The sequence below is a fragment of the Danio aesculapii genome, chromosome 4 (genome assembly GCF_903798145.1).
Source record: "Danio aesculapii chromosome 4, fDanAes4.1, whole genome shotgun sequence".
In the NCBI taxonomy this organism is placed as follows: Eukaryota; Metazoa; Chordata; class Actinopteri; order Cypriniformes; family Danionidae; genus Danio; species Danio aesculapii.
The window spans coordinates 36,710,508-36,731,926 of record NC_079438.1 but is presented as its reverse complement, the minus strand read 5'-3'; the positions used below and the strand labels follow the sequence as shown (position 1 = coordinate 36,731,926).

At 35.3% G+C, this 21,419-nt stretch overlaps 3 protein-coding genes across 3 annotated transcripts in view; 2 read left to right on the top strand and 1 right to left on the bottom strand.

Moving 5' to 3' along the window:
- Nucleotides 1–940: 940 nt before the first annotated feature.
- Nucleotides 941–6,399, top strand: guca1a (guanylate cyclase activator 1A). Its single transcript, XM_056455568.1, has 4 exons — nucleotides 941–1,398; nucleotides 5,492–5,641; nucleotides 5,737–5,830; nucleotides 6,038–6,399. Exons 1-4 carry the CDS (start codon nucleotides 1,042–1,044, stop codon nucleotides 6,163–6,165), a joined length of 729 nt encoding a protein of 242 aa, XP_056311543.1. The 5' UTR covers nucleotides 941–1,041; the 3' UTR covers nucleotides 6,166–6,399.
- A 3,994-nt stretch (nucleotides 6,400–10,393) lies between these two features.
- On the bottom strand, nucleotides 10,394–18,917 carry orc5 (origin recognition complex, subunit 5). Its single transcript, XM_056455566.1, is given in 16 exon segments — nucleotides 10,394–10,660; nucleotides 11,240–11,352; nucleotides 12,065–12,175; nucleotides 12,268–12,315; nucleotides 12,395–12,507; nucleotides 13,638–13,690; nucleotides 13,782–13,872; nucleotides 15,422–15,470; nucleotides 15,666–15,796; nucleotides 16,143–16,232; nucleotides 16,235–16,253; nucleotides 16,425–16,499; nucleotides 16,987–17,172; nucleotides 17,858–17,950; nucleotides 18,370–18,486; nucleotides 18,780–18,917. Coding segments are annotated over 15 exon segments (1,332 nt in total). The 5' UTR covers nucleotides 18,484–18,486; nucleotides 18,780–18,917; the 3' UTR covers nucleotides 10,394–10,614.
- Nucleotides 18,918–19,119: 202 nt separating this feature from the next.
- Nucleotides 19,120–21,419, top strand: part of LOC130222937 (LHFPL tetraspan subfamily member 3 protein) — a 58,810-nt gene continuing 56,510 nt past the window's right edge. The window contains exon 1 of the mRNA XM_056455567.1: nucleotides 19,120–21,220. Coding sequence (XP_056311542.1) covers nucleotides 20,794–21,220 — 427 coding nt within the window. The 5' untranslated portion in view covers nucleotides 19,120–20,793. The remainder of the gene's footprint in view (nucleotides 21,221–21,419) is intronic.

Genomic DNA, 21,419 nt, shown 5'->3' with positions numbered 1-21,419 from the left:
TAGAGTTGAAAAACTACGAGGTAGCACTTTATTTAACAGTCCTGATATGAACTTTTATACTATGTACTTAAATGCTCGTACATAAATTAGCTAATAACTAGGTAGGTACATTGTAAAAAGTGATTAGTTGACTTTAAAAAAAGTGAGTAAACTCATTGCTTTTAAGGTGATTAGTTGACTACTTAAAAGGGGAGTAAACCCACTGCCTTAAAATTAAGTAAATGAACTGTGCATAATTATGAAAAATAAGTCAACAGTTCCAAGTTACAGCGAGTTACTTACTAACTTTTTAAAGTAAAGGCAAGTCTTGCCGCTTTTAAGGCAACAGGTTTTAACTTTGTTAACTTTTATTCAAGTAACTAATCTCTTTTTACAGTGATACCCCTAAACCTAGACTTAACCCATACAGTAACCGTATATATAAGCAGTACTTTCTGAAGTACGTGTTAAGTACTGTAAAATAAATTGCAGTCATGTATGATTTTGAATTGTTGAACTATTAATACTGTTGATTATTTACTGAACAATGTAATGGAAGTGCTGTGTCTTAAGATGACAATGAAATGCCAACAAACTGATGAAAAAAAGTTTTGTTTCATTTAAGATTCATTGTACTATCTCTATATACTTCATTTTACTTTATCTTCACAAATGCATCTGTAATCATTAGTAAGAATGCGAATATCTAAAAGTGATTATTGTAAAGGCTGTGATATGCATGTATATATATATATATATATATATATATATATATATATATATATATATATATAAAACTTGTTAACGTGGATTTACTGTATGATGCATATGATGATGGCTGCACTTACTAACATATAACTATCAAAATAAACTTGGAAATGGATTGTCTTTTGGTCACTTGTGAGGAAATGCTGATGAACGCAGTTGTATCTGTTCATGGGCCATCACATGGGAATGTCTGTCAGCATTGTCCCAAATCTCACATGCAATTACCAATGGCATGGTCATCCTTAAGCCTCACATTCACAGTGAGCTGGATTAGTGGGCGTTAATATCAATAAGATGAAGCTGGCAGGGGCGTGTCTGATCCCAGCTTGGTACAAAAACCCCCTGAGGGTCCCACGTCTCTCTCAGGTCCCAGTGTGGAGTGTCTGTGAGAAGCGAATCTCTCGCCTGCACAGCAGACCAGTTGGACTTCCTGAACTTCAGATCTCCAAAATTATGGGCAATTCAACGGGCAGCACCGTGGACGACCTGCAGGCGGTGGAGATGCATCTGTGGTATAAGAAGTTCATGACTGAGTGTCCATCTGGTCAACTCACGCTGCATGAGTTTAAACAGTTCTTCGGGCTCAGGGGTCTGGATCCAGAAGCCAATGCCTACATCGAGCAGATGTTTCGCACCTTTGACATGAACAAGGTGAGTGAAGGATGGGATGTGCTTGGAGATGGTGGTTTTAAGAGTTTCAACACAGCTACAGTGTTTGAACTTTCATTTTTTAATTAAAACTCTTAGTGTAATATGAACGTTTTGAGTATTATTGCTTTCTATTACATCAGACTTGAAGCTGTTTTTTTTATTCATGTCAGATTGATTTACAGTTGAAGGCAACATTATTAGCCTCTCTGTGAAAATTGTATTCTGTTTCCAATATTTCCTGATTTTCAACAGAGCAAAGATATTTCTGCTGTATTTTCTATTTATTCATATTTTCAATTTGCTACAGAACAAACCACTGTTGTTCAATGACTTTCCCAATTAACCTAACTTTACTAGTTCATCTAATTAACCCAGTCAAGCCTCAGAATTGCACTTTAAGCTGAATATTTCCAAAGGAAATTAGTTTTTCAAACTATTGTTTAAAAATGTGTTGAAAAAATCCTGTTGAACAGCACTTGTTAAATAGTTGAAAATGGATAAACAGAGGCATCACGGTGGTGCAGTGGGTAGCACTATCGCCTCACAGCAAGAAGGTCGCTGGTTCGAGTGTACAGCTGGCATTTCTGTGTGGAGTTTGCATGTTCTCCCCTGTTGGAGTGGGTTTCCTCCATAGTCCAAAGACATGCGCTATAGGTGAATTGCATAAGTTAAATTGATCATGGTGTATGTGTGTGAATGCAAGAGTGTATGGTTGTTTCCCAGTGTTGGGTTGCCGCTGGAAGGGCATCCGCTGTGTAAAACATATGCTGGATAAGTTGGCGGTTCATTCCACTGTGGCGACCCCTGATTAATAAAGGGACTAAGCTAAAAAAGAAAATGAATGAATGGATAAATAGAAAATGCACAGGAGGGTTAATAATTATGCTAAGTTAAACAATAATTAAGTTAAACATTGATTTCGTGTTGACTAAAATGAACCCAAACATGGCACCTTTAAAAACGTTTTGTTTTTGCATACAATAATCATCAACAGTTATCATATAAAAAAGTGGTCTCCATAGAGTTTTTTCCCCTAGCTGTACGTTTCATTCATTTTCCTACGGCTTAGTCCCTTTATTCATCAGGGGTCGCCACAGCAGAATGAACCACAAACATATCCAGCATATGTTTTACACAGCGGATGCCCTTCCAGCTGCAACTCAGTACTGGGAAACACACACACACACACACACACACACACACACAATTTCCAATTTACTATGACCTTTTATGTGAAGCTGCTTTCACACAATCTACATTGTAAAAGCGCTATACAAATAAAGTTGAATTGAACACACACAGCTGCCAATTTAGTTTATTCAATTCACTTATAGCACGTCTTTGAACTGTAGGGGAAACTAGAGCACCCGGAGGAAACCCATGTGCAGAACATGCAAACTCCACACAGAAATGCCAAATGACCCAGTCTGTATGTATCGTACTGTATGTAATGATAAACCATATCTGTTAATCACCATCTCCAAGTCCTCAAGTCAGCACACGTGAGTTGATCATTTGTCGAGTCAGATGACAGCAAAGCTCGGATCATTCTCACTGTGTTGTCTGGCTCTGTGTTTATAGCGCTATATTTGGCACTTCATGTCAGCCTTTATTTACAGTGACTCATATTAATACCTTGAACAATGAGCTTATCTATGAGATTAAGATTTACAGATTGTTGAACAAGGCTGTATTACAGAAAGCGATCCCATTCACGTGCAGCAACAGCCGCTTTACTTATACAAATGTTTAGAATGGAGTCCCGATGGGATTTTCAGCACAAAAACTTGCTGCTCACATCTTGATATGAGAATATGACACAAGATTCCCAGCATGCATTTCAAACACGCTCAGCTTAATTACGGGATATAATGAGTGTGATTAATTTAATATGCCTCATCAAACTCCATGCGGAGTGAAAAAAATAATAATTATAGGGAAATTAATCAAGCATTGGGTAAATCAAAAATGTTATCATCAACCACTTGGTAATGACAACAGAGAAAAATGATTTTAATCACTTTTTCAAAAAAAAAAAAAACACTACCGGTCAAAAGTTTGGGGGTCAGCAGGATTTTAAAATGTTTTAAAATAAGCTTCTCCTGCTCACCAAGGCTGAATTTATTTAATCAAAAATACAGTACAAATATTAAAATTGTGAAGTGTTATTGCACTATAAAATAACTGTTCAAAAGTAGTTTGAATTAATAATTTATAATTTAATTGAATCATTTATTCCAGTGATTTTAATGATGAATTTTCAGCTTTATTACTCCAGCCTTCAGAGTCACATGATCCTTCAGAAATCACTCTAATATTAATTATTACTGTTAATATTATGAATATTTTTATTATTATTAAAAATATTTATTGCTAACTTTTCTAGTCATCTCAACCTACAGTTAAATGAAACTGAGTAAAAATATTTGAAACCTGATTAACTCTTTAAAATAAGTTAAAGTAACACAAAAACATATGTTGTCATGTCTTTTTGTCATATCATTTTTACAATGAACAAAATCCCAATGTTTTAACTAGGTAGAGTTGGGAAATTAAAATTTGGTGGAATATCCCTGATTTTCAATTACATCAAATTAAACCATCTGTTCGTCTGACATTTGTTTTGTTTTTGTTGCTGTTGGCATCTGATAATCTATATGCAATCTAAATATAGAGTATGATAATCTCTATATAGAGTATGACTATTCAGACATGCACACATAAGCAAGCCTCACCACACACCTTGCCATGACCTTTTCTCAAAGCCTGGTCTGGTCTAGACCGTCTGGGTCTGTGTGGCACAAAGACAGGTGACATTTGGAGGAAAGCGTGTTGACCTGAGGATTATGTCTGTGACCAACGGCTCTGTCCGTCTCTCAGACGCAGACCTGGAATGGGGCATTAATCCTCCAGAGGGCACCCTCATCATCCTAATCATCACTCTCACCATAACCTCCATCTAAATATGAGAACAAAAGCCACACAGCTGCTTTAGGACACATTATAGACTAGTGTGGAAACATACGCTCAATATTACAGCTTATATTATAAAACAGAAAGTTCTAGATGCGGATGCTGAATGGGTAAATAGATTAAATGTCATGATATCATTCAATAAAGGTTCTATAACGGCAAGAAAACTGACTAGATCAGATGTATAACACAGCGTAATTTAAGAGTGTTACATTATTCAGAAATTAAGTTACTAGTAAGAACATGGCTAAAATTTGAGGACCAAGCAATAGTAAATTTAAAAATATATATTTTTATTGATGATAAATACACCACACGGGCCTCCAGGTGTATTTAAAATGAAATGACAAGATAAAATTAAAGCAATAATACTTCTCTGATTACATTAAACATATGCAAGATTAAACTAAACATAAATGAACGATCATTTCAAAAACAATTTTTAGGCCTATATATACAAAGTTAAAAGGCAAAATGATTAATCCTCCTGTGAAATTTTTATCTTTTTTTAAACTATTTTATTTAACAGAGATGTTCAATATTTTTGAACATAGTAGTTTTGATAACTATTTTCTAATAACTAGCCTTTAGTCATTAGGACACTGCAAAATATCTTTCTAGATTTGTTTTTCCAGGTACTAGTATTTAGCTTGAAGTGTCATTTAAAGGCCTAACTAGCAAAGTTAGGTTAATTCGGCAAGTCATTGGACAACAGTGGTTTGTATGTACCCAAATAAATAAATAAAAAAGCTAATATTGACTAAAAGGGGACTTTAAAATAAGAAAAATTCTCCAGAAAAAAAAATATGATAACAAATAATTTGAATACATTTTTTTCGCTATGTTAAACATTAATTCTAAATAATTAGAATTTCACAGAAAGGCTGATAATTTTACCTTCACTTGAATACATTAAGAAATAAAAACCAGTCAGAATATAGCAAACAAAAACAGGGCACTATTATGGTAATTTATGGAAAAAACTTTTAATTATACAGAATAAATACAAAATATTTTACTTAAACACAACTAACTAATTTATTATCATCTTTTTTGAGTGTAGTTACAAGTGTCAATACTGCACGATGTTTCTTAGTTAATGCATTAATGTCTTTCGCAGGACGGCTATATCGACTTCATGGAGTATGTGGCTGCTCTCAGTCTAGTAATGAGAGGAAAAATGGAGCACAAACTACGCTGGTATTTCAGACTCTATGATGTTGATGGGAATGGATGCATAGACAGATATGAGCTGCTGAACATCATAAAGGTAAGAAAGATTATACACCTAAATGTTCACTAGATAGCTATAAGAAGAACATGTAAGAAGGTTTTATTTTGCATTTATGCTTTGTCTGATGTTAGGCCATTCGTGCCATTAATGGATGCGAGACTCAGGAATCGAGCGCTGAAGAGTTCACAAACCGAGTGTTTGAAAGGATCGACATCAATGGAGATGGTGAGGAATTTTAAACAGATTTTCATAGTTCACTCAAAAAATTAAATACATTAACTATTATAAAGCATTCCTAATCTGAAAAAAAAAAGTGTATTTTGAATGTTTTTTTTTCCATTAGACTGAAAAAGTTTGCCTGCAATTTCTTGCTTTGAGACTAATTGCTTTTTTTCATGGTTCAGCTTGTGATTGAATGTATCTATTTAACAGGGGAGCTCTCGCTGGATGAGTTTGTAGCAGGAGCTCGCAGTGATGAAGAGTTTATGGAGGTGATGATGAAGAGTTTAGACCTCACACACATTGTGGCCATGATTCATAACCGGAGACACAGCGTTTAAAAGACTGTTCACATGCTGAGAAAACAAGACAACGATGCTCCCTCATCAAATCTCCACTGTCTAATGCTAAAACCGTTTAGTGCACAATCATTTCAAACTGAGACTGAGCTAAAGGGGCCAAGACATGAAATTAGTCTGGGACGTCCCACATCTAATAAACTGACTGTTTCCCAAAAAACAGCCTTCTTCAGAAAGAGGCTTCATGGGAAAAGAATCAGTAATGTGGACATCCATTTAAGGGGTTTTACTTTTTTATTTATATATTTTTATTAATCAAAAATAGAGTTATTATATGATAAAATATATTTTTAAAAGTATATATTTGTTTTTTCTGTATTTAATGCCTCACCGAAAGACATTTATAAATAGTTTACCTACAAGAGATTGTGAACAAATACATTTTTGATCAAAAGTTTGGGTTCAATACGATTATTTAAATATTTTAAAGTATTTTATGATCACCAAAGTTGCATTTAATTAATTAAAATAAAACGTAAAATAGTAACATTCAGCATTGTATTTATATAAGTGACAAGCTTCATATAAATAATATATACGAAAGATTAAAACCTTTCAATTTTAACTTACTAATAATAACCTTAATAATAATATTCCTAGGATAGTAAAGCCTAATATTCAGCATCATTACTCTTTACTTAATCATCATTCAGTGTCACATGATCCTTTAAAAATCAGTCTAATATGGTGATTTGCTCTAGATAAGCATGCAATAAGCATTATCATTGTTGAAAACAGGAATATTTTTTGACGATGCAAATATCAGTACTGTCACTCTTGATCAATTTAATATCAGCTGAATGCATTTGTCAAAAAACATGAAGAAAAAAAAAATTAATAAGAATAAACCACCCAGCACAAGATTTTGTGTTTAATAGACGTCTAATAGACATCTAAACGTAGACAGCTTGACTAAAAGAAGGCTAAACTTGGGCTGTCACTGAAAATCTAATAGACATCTAAGAATGGCCCAAAACTAGACTAGTCATCAAATAGACAGACTTTAAATGTGTAGTCATTCATTTTTGTTTATTTGATGACTAGTCTAGTTTTGGCCTATTCTTAGACATCTACTAGATTTTCACTGACAAATTTAGCATTGTTTTAGCCAAGACGACTATGTTTAGACGTCTATTAGACATCTAGTAGACATCTTTTAAAAACAAAACATACTCTCTGGGCTTTGAATAATAGAATGTGTAATTTTTTATGTTTAAATGGATTAACAAATCTTATAAATGTTCAAGGGGAGGTGATTTTTTTTGATACTTTAAGTTTTTTAAGCATTTTAGAGGCCAGTGTGATTTAGTATGTAATATAAATTAAATAATTAGTCAAGAATACACATTTTGAAATACACATTCAGAATACACTACACTGCACATCAAACTGTCTGGTCAGGAATCATGTCATATTAGCATATTATTTTAGTTTTTACAGTGCAGAAGAATGAACATGGCTTGTTCAATATTGGCATAGACACATTATGAAGGTGCCTTCTGTTGTAGGACCACATGATCTTCTTTAAGCTTGTTAAGAAACTGCTTGTGCTTCCATTTGTGTATTAAAACATGACTGAAACTGCTGCAAATCGATTCATTGATTACTAACATACACCAAAATAACCCTTTACCCTTGAGTCTTCTGTTCAAACAAGTTTTTATGTGTTCAACACAATATCACTGCATCTCTCTCTCCAAATGCAGTTACCCTTTACATGACCTTCATTCAGTGGTGGAAAGAGTGCTGAAAAATCATACTCCAGTAAAAGTACCATTACTTGCCTAAAATGTAGTGCAAGTAGAGAAAAAGTATCCGTTGTAAATATTACTTAGAGTATGAGTAAAAAGGAGCTCTCAAGAGTAGTGAGTATTACGCTGTGAAAAGCTGATGCATTTACATCTAATTTCATCTAATTTGTGGATGTGAGTAAATGTAACATTCTGTAGTGCATTTAGTTATTGCCCAGCAGACACACAACATCATAAGATGTTAATATTAGGTTAGGCTGTGATGTCAGGTGACCAAATTTCAATGTCTAGCCAGCATCTAAAGACAAGGCTATTTTGATTTTCAATAACAACATCAAATGAACTTGATGTTTAGTTAATTTTAAGGTTGTGTTAGAAAGTGACCAAAAAAACCAATGTCAAGCCAACATCTTAAGCCAACATCATATTGATGTCAAATACTGACATTTATTTGTCAGGTATGGCAACCAAAATCCAACACCTGATAGACGTCATAGTAGTAACGTCCACACAACATCAAGCTGTAACATCATTAGACGTTGATATTTTGTTGATTTTAGGTTGGTCGTTGGACATTGAAGTCGGCCTGACATTGGGTTCTGACGACAACCCGATTTTTATTTCCAAACAAAATGCAACATCGCCAAGACCTTGGGGTACAACGTCAATCTGACGTCATGTTGACATCTTTTGCCTGCTGGATGTTTAAGGCCATTTTGGTCATTATACAGTAAACATTCGTCATCTTCTCTTCAGTGACATGCATCTAAACAGTCTCTGGGTCAATGCATGTAAAGATTTTGGACATCTTGGACACTTTTAGTGCTTCCAAACAGTTTGCTGCAATTATAAATCGCCCATGTCTTGAGGTAGTTCATTATGACGTGGATTTACCTTCTATGTGCGATCTGATTTTTCTATTTCGCAGAGACAAGAAAAAATAAAGTAGTGACTGCAGGTTGAAGGAAAATAGTGGAGTAAAAGCACTAAAAATGTGCTCAAGGGAAAGTAAAAGTACACATTTTTAAAACTACTTAGTAAAAAACAATTTCTAAGAAAAACTACTTTATTACAGTAGTTTTAGTATTTGTACTTTGTTACTTTACACCACTGCCTTCAATGAAATAGACTAGACAAATGTGAAATAACATAAAACACTCATGTTTGAAAGTCAAAGTAAAACAGTTAAATAAGAAATTTTTAAAAGTGACAGCAGTGATATTAATAAACAACAAAAGACCTACCAGATAAACATTAAACATGGTTTTCAATTGCATATTGGTTATTTTATTGCCTATTGTTAAGTGTATTAGTGTTATTGGTTGTACTTTGCTTATTTAGTTATAACTACTTTACCAAAACAATGAAAACAACAAATATTTTGTTTTACTTCTATTTTTTGCTTTGTTATATTTCAGCTAGACCGGTGAAAATGTTTGGAAGTGCAGGTGAATCAGTAAACAACTGGTCTGACTGGAGCAGAAAAAAAATGATAAAAAAAAATCTGTATAATTATTCTATAATTTTTAAACAAAACACAAATACATGCATAAATATTGTAATATTACTTAATGCTTTACTAACATTTCCCTGTGTTATAGAATATCAATATTTTTTAATCATGAAAATGCTAGTTAAAAATTTATGAAAACACAACAGACACTTTTTTTAAACACTGGCCCCTTTAACTGCAAGACTGAACATCTGAAAAGCTGAATTAACACACTACAACACTGAAAAGCCTCATCACAATCAATCACTTACACTCCTCTGCAGTTTTTCTCCTTGATCCCCATTTAGCTGTCGTTCTGGCATGTGTTTGTCTACATCTGAGAGGCTGATTGGTATTCATGCCAGCTTCACCATCTTGTTGCGACAGGATAAGGAGGTCAATCCACTGAGCTTCTGCAGAGGAGTCAAATATCACAAAACATGTTTGTAATAGAGATACGCCACTCGCTTTAAATGTGAATTACAACTGTGGCATTACCATGAAGTCTGAGGGAGATATGATGTCTGCCTTACTGCAAAAATCACTGAATGAGCAACAGCAGATTGGAATAAAGCCTAATAGATATAAACAGATCATCATTTTACAGTAACATTCAATAGCAAAGCTTGTACCCATCATTGGCTTTAAGTTTAATACAAATTGAGTGCAAAATTAGTTTAAAAGTTTGGGGTAAGTAAAAAAATAAATAAATATATAACAGTGTAGCATGCATTTTACTTTCCCTTCCTCAGATTTAGATGCTCACTTGAATGCTTTCTTTTCATTATGGAGTTATATAAAAAAAATTCAAACAATTACGCCATCACAAGAATGAATTTCATTTTTAAATCTATTCAAACAGAAAACAGCTACTTCTTAATATGCTTTTAATATATTTTACTGCGTTTGGTCAGCATAAGACACCTATTGATGGAAAACTAGTGAATAAAAATACATGAAGACCCACTATTTTAACAAACTATACAGCTTTTATTACACCAGTATTAAGTTACAGTGTGCCACACATTAAATTCCCCTTTGAAGAAGGAGATCCTTGGATAAATTGTGAGTATTTTTCTATGATATCATCTGATTGGACTAGTAATGCAGAAAGTTCCTGTAACATCAGTCCATTCAAGCTCTCCAAGTGTTTTGTCCGATCAGATCTGGATTTCCACTCCAGCAGATTTACAGGAAGTCATACAGATACTTCACCACATCAAAACTTACGGTTCTAGTAGGAAAAAGAAAGAAATAAACAACAATTTAGCACACAAGCAAATTTGTACTCACATTAGGGATGCAACGATTAACCGATTTCACTATTAACTGCGCTTTAATTCGTCATGGTTAATTAATTGTAAAGGCTTCTCAACATCGCGTTTCTGCACGAAACATGCTGCAACTGAACAAAGTTATGCCAAATGTGTGCTAGTTTACAGTTCTGAGCTTGTACAACAGGCTATTATGCACACACAATGGATTAAAGGTTTTTAACTAGGGCTTAACTATTTACTTATTCACTGTTCTGTAATTTATTTTCAGTGTAAAATTATTACTTGTGTTTAAATGCCAAAAACTTTTTTCACTTATTTTTAAGTCAAATAAGAGAAATTGACTATTGTTTGTTTTTTATTAACACTTTAAAACATAAGGAGTTTTCATTTGATTTACTAAACTAGTGGTGTTTTGAAATTAATGAAGGAATATATAATCGTGATAACCGTGAAACCGTAATTATTCCTCAGACTATAATCGTACAAACAAAATCTATAAATCGCTGCATGCCTACATCACATATACACTTACAGACCTGGATATTGCCAGAATGAAGTCCAGTGAAACGGCACATTTGTATTTGGGTGAGTCCAGCTGGTCATCATGTCCCACCTGAGAGAGAAGCTGCAGAGTGACTAGAGATGAAATCTGAAAGACAGAAAGCAAAACAACTGTATTTCTGCATATCATATCACAATTATTCTAAAAGTACAATATTAATGTCAATATAGCCCCATTCAGATTACACCATTTTCCCCAATTTTGACATAAAAACAGTCACCATGGGGATTCATACAAATTGGCATCATATAGTGCAAACCAACTTATACCATGTCTGACAATATGTCATTGCAGAAAGCTAGCATGTTTTACATGGGGCTTACTTGTCATGACAATTGAAGACTAATACTTTTATGACCAAAATAAACTTTCTTAGAAAGTTTATTCGAAATTAAATGCTACAAAAAATGGTTATACATTACTATGATAAATTAAGTGGAGTAGGTTTCCAATCAAATTTTACAATTTCACAAGAAATTACAAAGAGCGACACTTAAATGAAACTGCACACAAAAAATATCAAGGTTTTGACTAGATTTTTAAAGCAGAAAATCATTATTTTAAAATAAAATGATCTATAAACACACACACAAATAAAAAAGTTGAAATACTGCCACCAAGTGTCCAACATGTTCCCAAAACTTTAGAGTTGTTTTTTTAGCTATCGCTGCCACATTGTACATGAAACCACAAAACAAATTGCATATTGCTCTTCTCATAAATTAACATTTCTGCCAAAACTTTTGTTATTTAAAATGCAATTACATGCCAAATGTCATCATCCAATCAACTAATTTACCTGTGAGAAGATACTGGCTGTAGGTGCAACTCTGCTATCAACCACACTGTAGAAAATGGCCAACAGTCTGTCAAGAGGAAAAGGCTTCGGTCCCAACAGATGGTTACTAGTCTGCAGAAAAAAAAGCAGAGAAAATAAATTAAACCTGTAAGAACAACAGCAGTAAACAATATAGATCATGAAAATTATTAGCAACTCCTCACCTTCTCATGTTTCTTCAAGAAATTAGTCTTTTTGATTTTTCCATGACTCTGAAACAAAAAAAGCTTTTAGTTGTAAGATGATATATTCATTATTAGAATGTTCATTATATTTAGATTATATCCTCACTTTAAGGAAGAAGCGTCGATCTGTGCGTGCAGGGTTAAAGGATGCCAGATACGCAGCGATCAGCAGAAACTTGGAGTAATATGGCAGCTCTATGTGAGCATGTGCCGATAAACCTGAGGGAAAGGTAAGAAAGGGAATTTTTGGATTAACAAGCCTTTATTTTGTCACCTCGACAAACTTTCTCCAGTGACAGTACAAAATGCCAACAAAACTCTTTCAAATCTTCCAACACTATCCATATAGCTATAATGTTTAAATAGTAGATGTATTCCAGCTGTAATTATACGTTATTAAAAAAATGTAAATCACATTATCAATATTTTAATTTGTCTAATCAAATTTTTTCCCCTTTATTTTTTCTCTTCGGTCTTGATTCATTAGTTTAGCTTGTGCCAATAAATAACAATAATAAACAAAATGTATAAATATTTTTCTTACATGCTCTCTTCTTATTGACTGGTATCAATAAATGGAACATTTTTTTTGTTTTATTTCGACCAATAGCAATCCATTTAATTTAAATATTTCATGTTTCCTTTTTCATGTTACTCAACTGAGCTGGTTTCAATTTACAAGAACTTCATCTATGTTAAGCTGCTCTGACACAATCTATATTGTAAAAAGCACTTGAATGGAATGTTATAGTAAACTGATTAATGGCACTAAATAAAGTGATTACAGTGTGTTCCATGCAACACCATCCAATGTTTCCTCCAGATTGCAGTTAATTAATTGTCATGCTATACATACAAATAGATGGCGGCAGATACAAATTCTTGTTCAATGCCGTTAAATTGCTGGCCACTGCCATGCTTTCATCATGTCGCAAAATGTAGCAAAAATGTAGTGTGATTAAAATCTGTGTACATAACTATATTGCAATTCCATAATACAACTAAAATAGCAAAACTATACCTCAATGAATTTGTTCATATTATAACCACTTTAATAAAAACCATTACTCTGTAAATTCATATTGTATTGTCTTAACTATGTTAATATTGAAATATTGTTGTATATGTAAATGCAATAATTGTGAAATATGACTCATCAGGGCAGCCCATCAGCTAATGTGAGGGCCAATATAAGTACAAATCTTGGCACTCTATGCAGGAAAAGCACTGGACCCAATTTCCAACACGCCTGTGAGATGCCAGCAGATGGTCCATGAGGGCACGACTGAGGCCTCTGCTGTCCTGTCTGAACATGCAGAGTGTGTGTGTGTGTGTGTGTGTGTGTGTACCTCTGAGAGCTGTGGCCTCCTTCTCGTCCATCTGCTGCTGCTCCCACTGTACACTAATAGCAGAAAACCCAAAAACACAAACATTCAGTGCCTGATGATGACACACAAACTCAACTGCGAACACCATACATGAACTGCACAGACCTGGACACCTCTCGGAGGTAAACTGTCTGCATGGCTCTCTGCAGATGGGGCTCGATGTTCTTCCATAACTTGTGAATATCACTCTCTTTGGCTGAAGGAAACAAAAAAAATAAATAAGATGATCATAGGATGATTATTGCCGTCTTCAGTAGTGCTGTTGTTTTGAGTTTCTCGTTCGATTGACTGTGAAACAAACAACACCCTGGTTCAGTACTGATGTCTTGTGGACAAATCTTGTAGATTTAAAATAAAGCCTAGTGATTTTTTCTTTTAATGATCTGGGTTTAGATTTGGTCCAGTGCAACCTTTTGAAATATGTAACAGGTGCCATTTTGCCATTGAGTTTCAGTTTTTGGTAAAAAATGTGACTAGAGCTGCACGATCAATTAAAAAAAAAAAAAAAAGATTGTGATCTTGATTCAACCCCCTAGCACGATCTTAATCCAGCATTTCTAAGATTAAGCCAATTAACCGTGAACTGTGTGTTCACCACAGAGAAGACATGTGTGCAGGTGAATGATGTATACTTTAGTGAACGGAAATAGCACAGGCTGTGAATAACAGGTAATAGCAAGTTGTAAATAATGTTGTTTGTTGCACAGAGTCGTTTGTGAGCCACACGGAAAGTATGATTTGCAAGCATGTTTTTTTTTCTTTTCTCAAAGTGACAGCAGCCAAGACATGAGTAGCAATCGGCAGTAAAAGTAAAACAGAAAGCGTGCATATCATTTAAATGATCATATCGCATTTTAGAGTTATGTTTACAACAAGCATTTGATGTTTTTTCTTTCATACCAAACTCAGAGTGTTGCGCATGACTACTCTAGCCTATATAATGATATAGTTAAATATCATGCAAAAGGGAATCTGATAATTTTACCATAAAAAAAATAATGTCAACGACAGATTGCAAGCATATGCCTTAAACATAATAATTCAACTTAAGAATTATGAATAGTTGTATTCTGATGTAATCACTGTATTGCGCATTAATAACCAGGACAAATTTCAAGTTTATACAAGTCCACCATTTCAAGTATATACAAAATCTAGCATCTTAACCAACAGTAGAACTACACATAGGCCTAATATTATTAGTGTTGTTTTACCATATGTTTGAGAATAAAAATAATAATAGCCTACTGATATTAATCTTTATTTTACATCTACAGAATGGTGAGAAAATAGTGATCTTCATTTTAAGCGAAAAAATTCTAGCCAGAATCGTGCAACCCTAGTTGTGACAGACAAGTATTTTTTTTTTTTTTGTAGCTTTGGTTGTTGAGTTAACATTGAGTTGAACTATGCCAGGAGTGTCCAAACTCCTTCCTGGAGGGCCGGTGTCCTGGAGAGTTCAGCTCCAACCCTATTCAAACACATTTGAAGCAGCTAATCAAGCTCTTACTAGATGTACTAGAAACTTCCTGGCAGGTGTGTTGCCAGTTGGAGCTAAACTCTGCAGGACACCGGCCCCTTAGGACCAAGTTTGAACACCCCTGAACTATGCCCTTAAATAAATAAATAAAGTAAGTGAATAAAGTCAGCAAATAAATAAATATAAATGTATGATTAAATGTACAGTTGAAGTCAGAATTATAAGCCATCCTTCTGGCTTCAACTGTATGCATAGCTGTATTTACCTTCTCCTTTCTCCAAAGGTTCACAGAACTTGGAGAAATTCAGCATAGCCTGTTTAAACAAAAATTAATAGTGTATTTTAGAATATTAAGCAGTTCAGTAAAACTTTCTCAATTCTGTCCTTTATGAAGCAGTGAAAGATGCAAAAATAAGTTTTACTGCTCCACCTGCGACATCATAACAACTGCTACAAATTAACTGCTCCGTTTATAGACTCAAACAATTTAAAAGCATGGATGATCTCACCAGGTGCCTGAGCTCCCTTAGATCCCTGCACACTGAGAAGAAAACCCCCAGAAACATGTTTATGTAGGAGGCATAGAGCTCAGGAGTGTAGGATGGATGATGATCCTTAGACAGAATCTGCACAAGCTCCACTGAGGAAACCAAAAAACAGAGGTTTTCAGAGTATGTTTTATACACCCATCCAAATATTAACAGTGTCTTTGTCCCTGCTTGCACCCTGTATTAAAACTCACCTCATTGTGATTGTATTGAGAAAGCACAAATGGTTTTACAAAAGCCCTCAAATGCCCGTTCTAGTTTAATCTCATCACAAATTTGATGTTTCAAGTAGAATGTTCTTTGTTACATAAAATCTCTACTGTTCATTGACAAATCAGATTTTTAGTCATGTCTATAAAATACTTTTATTTAGTGCTACAATTACATAATATAATAAAAACAAAGCTCTTTATTACATCATCAAAATCTGCCACTTACCTTTACTGTAATCTGGGAAAAGAAAAAGCAGTGGTTCAAAGCAGCCAGTGTTAGGACGAAACTTCTCCCATACAATTTCGCTGAGCAAGAAACAGTCACATTATCATTTGCCTGCAACAAATAGAAAAAAAGTGCATCAATGATGGGAAGTTATTATATTTTCACATGTACTCCATTCTAACAGAATTTGTGGCTCTTATAAAGCATTAGCCTCTTTATAAACGGATGAGCTTGTAACCCTGTTATAATAAAGCATTAGCAAAATTGAGTGTGTGTGTGTACCAGTTCCTGTAGGCGCAGAAGTGCAGGAAGCAGACTGAAATCCATATCTCTCATGCGTTCAGCTCGGTCCAGAACCTACAGAAACATTTTATAACTTAAAGTATATGTCATCTTGTCATCAAACACTGGCATAAAACAAACAGTGTGGAAATCAGAAGACTCCTTTTAGGCGGTCAACGTAATATTCCATATATCCAGACCCAAATGTTGGGGAAAATATGAATATCTGCAAATATGGAATATTTATACTCAACTGTTTTCATTTTCTGCAAATAAATTATGCAACGGATAATAATACTCTCATTTAGAATTTTAACAGACATGTTATCAGTAGTAAAAAAAATAATAATAATCACACAGAACATGTATTAATAGCAAATTCAGATAACTGATGACATCTTTTAATGATAATTACTTATAATATACAAATTGTTGTGGCATGTACACTGCATTATTTTGATAATTCAATATATTTATTGCATAGCCCTAATAATAACTTCAAAATACTGACAAATCTCCAAACAAAAGCAATGTTATGTTGAATAATGGAATCAAAACTCACTATATAGCGTGTCTGCTTAGCAGGTGTGTTGGAGCTCATCTGTTTGTACAGGCGTACAAAATCTGACAAAGACGGGCAACGAGGAAGCAAAGCTGCAGCATCTGGACCGAAAAAGGCGGACAACACCTGGTGAAACAGCAGTCCAGCAGACACACACTCCACACAGTCCACAGAAGCATGAGGAAGCTGCACAAAACACACACAACACCAAAATACAGTCATTGTCTATCATTTATTTCTCAAACTAAACATGTTTACTGAAGAAACTTACAATGAAGGTTTGCAATACATTCTACAAAAACAGCAAATATATAATATCAAGTTTTTATAAAACGATTCCAGTTATTTAAAATCCATATAGTTACAGTGATCGATACATTATCAATTACTAAAAACCAGAGGATGGAGGACTCTGTGTACACAATGACTAATTGTGCACAAAACTTTTATTTTGTACACAATTAGCCGCAATTAATCTCTTAACAGCACTAATAGCAGATTTTTGTATGGGTCCCAAAACGCACAATTAATCAAGCACCAGAACAGACAATAAATTGCATAATCATAATAGTCAATTATTTGTCAGCCAGATTTCTTAATGGTGACGACCCTAGCAGAAACATGAACATCATTGCTAAGAGATGCATGACTAATGAAAATAATGAATAAAGTTTAGCTCAAAACAAAAAAAAACTTTTTGACTTTGATATCCTCTGATGACAAAGCATGAAGCTAAAAAGATCAGAGTCTGCGCCCATCAAACACTACATGATTTTCCGTGAACTCGGTCTAATCCAACTGCACAGAATCTGCAGCGTGGTTCTGACTTGACCTGGGCAAAATGATGAAATGTGCTTTTTCTTGATCTTACCTCCAGATCCTTCATGATGGTGAGCACCACATGACTTTTTCCTGTTGCTCTGTGGCCATAGATGAAAACTGATGGATAACTGTAGTGATCTGGCTGTTAATCACAGAATAACCACAACTCACATTAACCACAGACATGAGACATTTCACAACCATCACTATATTCTGCATTGACCTGCATTGGAATACACTTTTTATATGTTAAATAAAAGTTTTGTTTGTGTATGTGTGAAAATTGGTTAAAAAAAAAATCAGTATTTGTTCATTTTAATTCAATTCTAATCTAAAAACATGATTGCAGTGATGCATAAAAGGTCATATAGAATACAGTCAACTGGGTATTATAGAAAAGAGACAATACTGTAAGATTCACATAGTGTTATTGATTGTTAAGCTTTAATATTGCTGGAGATAGAGATTGTATCCAATTAATATTTCAAATCTTTACAAAAAATAAGAAACAAGGGCTTTACAGACAAAATGTGCATTTGTGTATTCTGGTATTTAACTCACCTGGCCCATGAGTGACAGCAGTGACGTCACCTGTGTCTCCCTGCATGGCAGCTTTTCAGCAAGAGAGCGCAGTGTGTCTTCAGGATAACCGGGACACTGCAGAGTTACAGGCATCCTCTGATCACAACAAAACACATTTAGTAAAAAAAAATTTAGTAAAGTGATAAAAACTACACATGATACAACTCCCAGTTAAAAACATGGAGCACACGGGTGTTTAAACAATCTTAAATGCAAAAACCTACATGTAGAAATCGCATTATGAAAACTGATGCACTCATAATCGAATATTAATAACCATAACTGCTAGAACATATAGTGAGAGATAATATTTACACGTGGTCAAACTAGCAAAGCACTAAACATAACACTTTTAAACAAAAACCAGTCACAACAAGAAACATAAATACCTATTACTTAAACAGGTTGTGTATTAGCAGGAAAACATGACAAATTTTGGTTATATATTTCAGCTTTCTTCCTGCAGGATAAACTTCACATCAGTTTCCCCGCGCGAGTCGCTACACACGTCACAAGCCACACGCGTCACTTCCGAATATGGCACTTTGGGATATGTAGTTCTTGGCGGTTGCTCTTAAATTAATTTTTTATAACGTGTAAATCGGAGAATCTTTGGTAATTATTCTGGCGAAACTCACAAAGACACAAAAACGATTTTGGAAACAATTTTATATCGAATTCTATCTGATTACAGTCATGACAGCGTCTCTTTTCTGGATCTCTCCTGTATCTGCTATGCGGACGGGAGTGACAGACGCAGACTGAATATTCGGGTGTGCCTGAAATCTGCGCTGTTCGCTCGAGCGCGCCTCATTGACATCCACACGCGCGGAATGAATGTTCTCATCCCCGCTTTTTTGCACTGAGTCGACATCACTTTGGTCAGGTGCAGTGTGTTTTCTTGCTCCGAGATGTGCGCGCAGGATTAAATCGGATGGAGCAGTGGTGCGCCGTTAAGCCAGAAGCCGAGAGGAGAGCGATATTTGCGTGTTGCAACTGTCTGTGCGTGTAAATCTGAGAAGAATGGACACGCAAAATATGATGCAGTGCAAGTGTCGTCATCCCAACATCCGTTATTTCTGTTAAACGCAACAGCACGGCGAGATTGATCACGGAAAATCCGTCTTTTCCCATAGTAGCCTCGTGGAAACGACCATTTGGACTGTACAAGGTAGATTGTTGCTTATATAAATGTACCTTTTAGTATATAAATGTCTCATTCGCACACCATCCAAGTATTAATTTATTCGGGTCGTCATTAAGTATTCATACTGACATTTGCGTTGGGAATATTATCTGTGATGCGCTGGAATGCGTCGTCGTCATATGAGCTGTGTTTTCCTATGAGTTTAGTCATTATTTTTTTGCTGTCCCGAGTGTGATTATTCACCTTAATGAGATTGCTTGGCTGAATGATGCGGATGCACAGACACTGAATGAGAGGAGAGCTGGAAGAGAACATCATTGGAGTCACGGACAGACAGCCACATCCACGCTGAACGAATCACTGTGACATCTGGCACCAAAACTGCTTAGTCTGTCGAGACATCTGTGAGCTGTTCTGTCTATACTTGAGTTTAGCTGGTACCCTAGAATACATCCAAAAAGAACCGAGTCCGGACTGAAAATACAGAGGACCAAAAGTCCAAACTAACTGCTGAAAGGACAGAGTCTAGACTGAAACTACAGATGACCTGAACCTGGACTGAATCCAGATAGGATCGGAATCCAAGCTGCCTCCGAAAAGGACCAGATCGGGAGTAAATGCAGATAGGATCTGAAACCACAATACATCCATAAAGGAGCTAAATCTGTACTGAATCCACATTCTGGATACATTTTGCATCCACACTGAATCCATAAAGGATCTAAATCTGGACCACATCTGAAACCAGACTTGAGTGCAGTTCAAACTGAATCCTGATTAATCAAGATTTAATTCAGAGCAAAATCCAGCTTCAATCCAGACAGAATCCATAAAGGATTTGAGTACACTTTGAATCCACATTGGATCTAAATGAAAGCTGACATTACATCTAGAGTTATTCTAGAGCAAGATTTAATACAGGGTCTGAATCCAAGGAAGACCTAAATCTGAATTCAGAAAGAAACAATCTAGATTAATTCCAGATCAGGCTTGGCTCCAGATTTAACTTAGAAAGGAACCTAATCCAGACTGAATCCATAAAGGACCTACATCTGGACTAAATCCAAATCGGATCTGAGTGAGGTCTGAATCCACAAATTGAATCCTATTTCTAGATTAAATTTACATAATCCAGTCTCAATCCAGGTAGGATCTCTATTATCCAGATTAAGGAACTGCGAACTGAATCCAGTATAAATACAGGGTAAAGAGGACCTGAGTCCTAAACTTGAATCCATAAAGTTCTGAATCCATCTATGATCCCTGGCACACCTGCAACAATGCTCCCAGCCACAGAGGCCGCCAAGATCTACCAGACCAACTACGTCAGGAACTCTCGTGCCATTGGGGTCCTGTGGGCCATCTTTACCACCCTCTTCGCCATTGTCAACGTGGTATGTTTCGTTCAGCCCTACTGGATCGGGGACGGCATGGACACACCACAAGCTGGCTACTTCGGCCTCTTCCACTACTGCATAGGGAGCGGGATGTCCCGAGACCTGACGTGCCAGGGGAGCTTCACTGAGTTTAGCTCCATCCCATCCAGCGCCTTCAAAGCGGCATCTTTCTTCATTGGGATGTCCATGGTGCTGGTCCTCTCGTGCATTGGCTGCTTCGCCCTCTTCTTCTTCTGCAGCACAGCCACTGTGTATAAGATCTGCGGGTGGATGCAGCTGGCAGCAGGTAAGTGACTGAGCATCGTTTGGAGGTTTCACTGTGACTGCTGATGTAAAAGTTGACAGGAGCATAATGTAAAATGTACAAACACAAGTACATAATTTGGAGTTTTTGATGGAGAAAAACAATATAATGCCAAAAGCATGGTAAATAAAATACAAGTTTAATGCAATATAAGTTTAAAATAACTGCCATTTATTTTGAT

What these genes read in the sequence shown, in the direction of transcription:
- guca1a (XM_056455568.1), top strand. Translation starts at nt 1,042, where the DNA reads ATGAAGCTGGCAGGGGCGTGTCTGATCCCAGCTTGGTACAAAAACCCC. An exon ending in AGCTGCTGAACATCATAAAG is followed by an intron (nt 5,642 to 5,736) that starts GTAAGAAAGATT and finishes GTCTGATGTTAG; the next exon opens with GCCATTCGTGCCATTAATGG. An exon ending in GATCGACATCAATGGAGATG is followed by an intron (nt 5,831 to 6,037) that starts GTGAGGAATTTT and finishes TCTATTTAACAG; the next exon opens with GGGAGCTCTCGCTGGATGAG.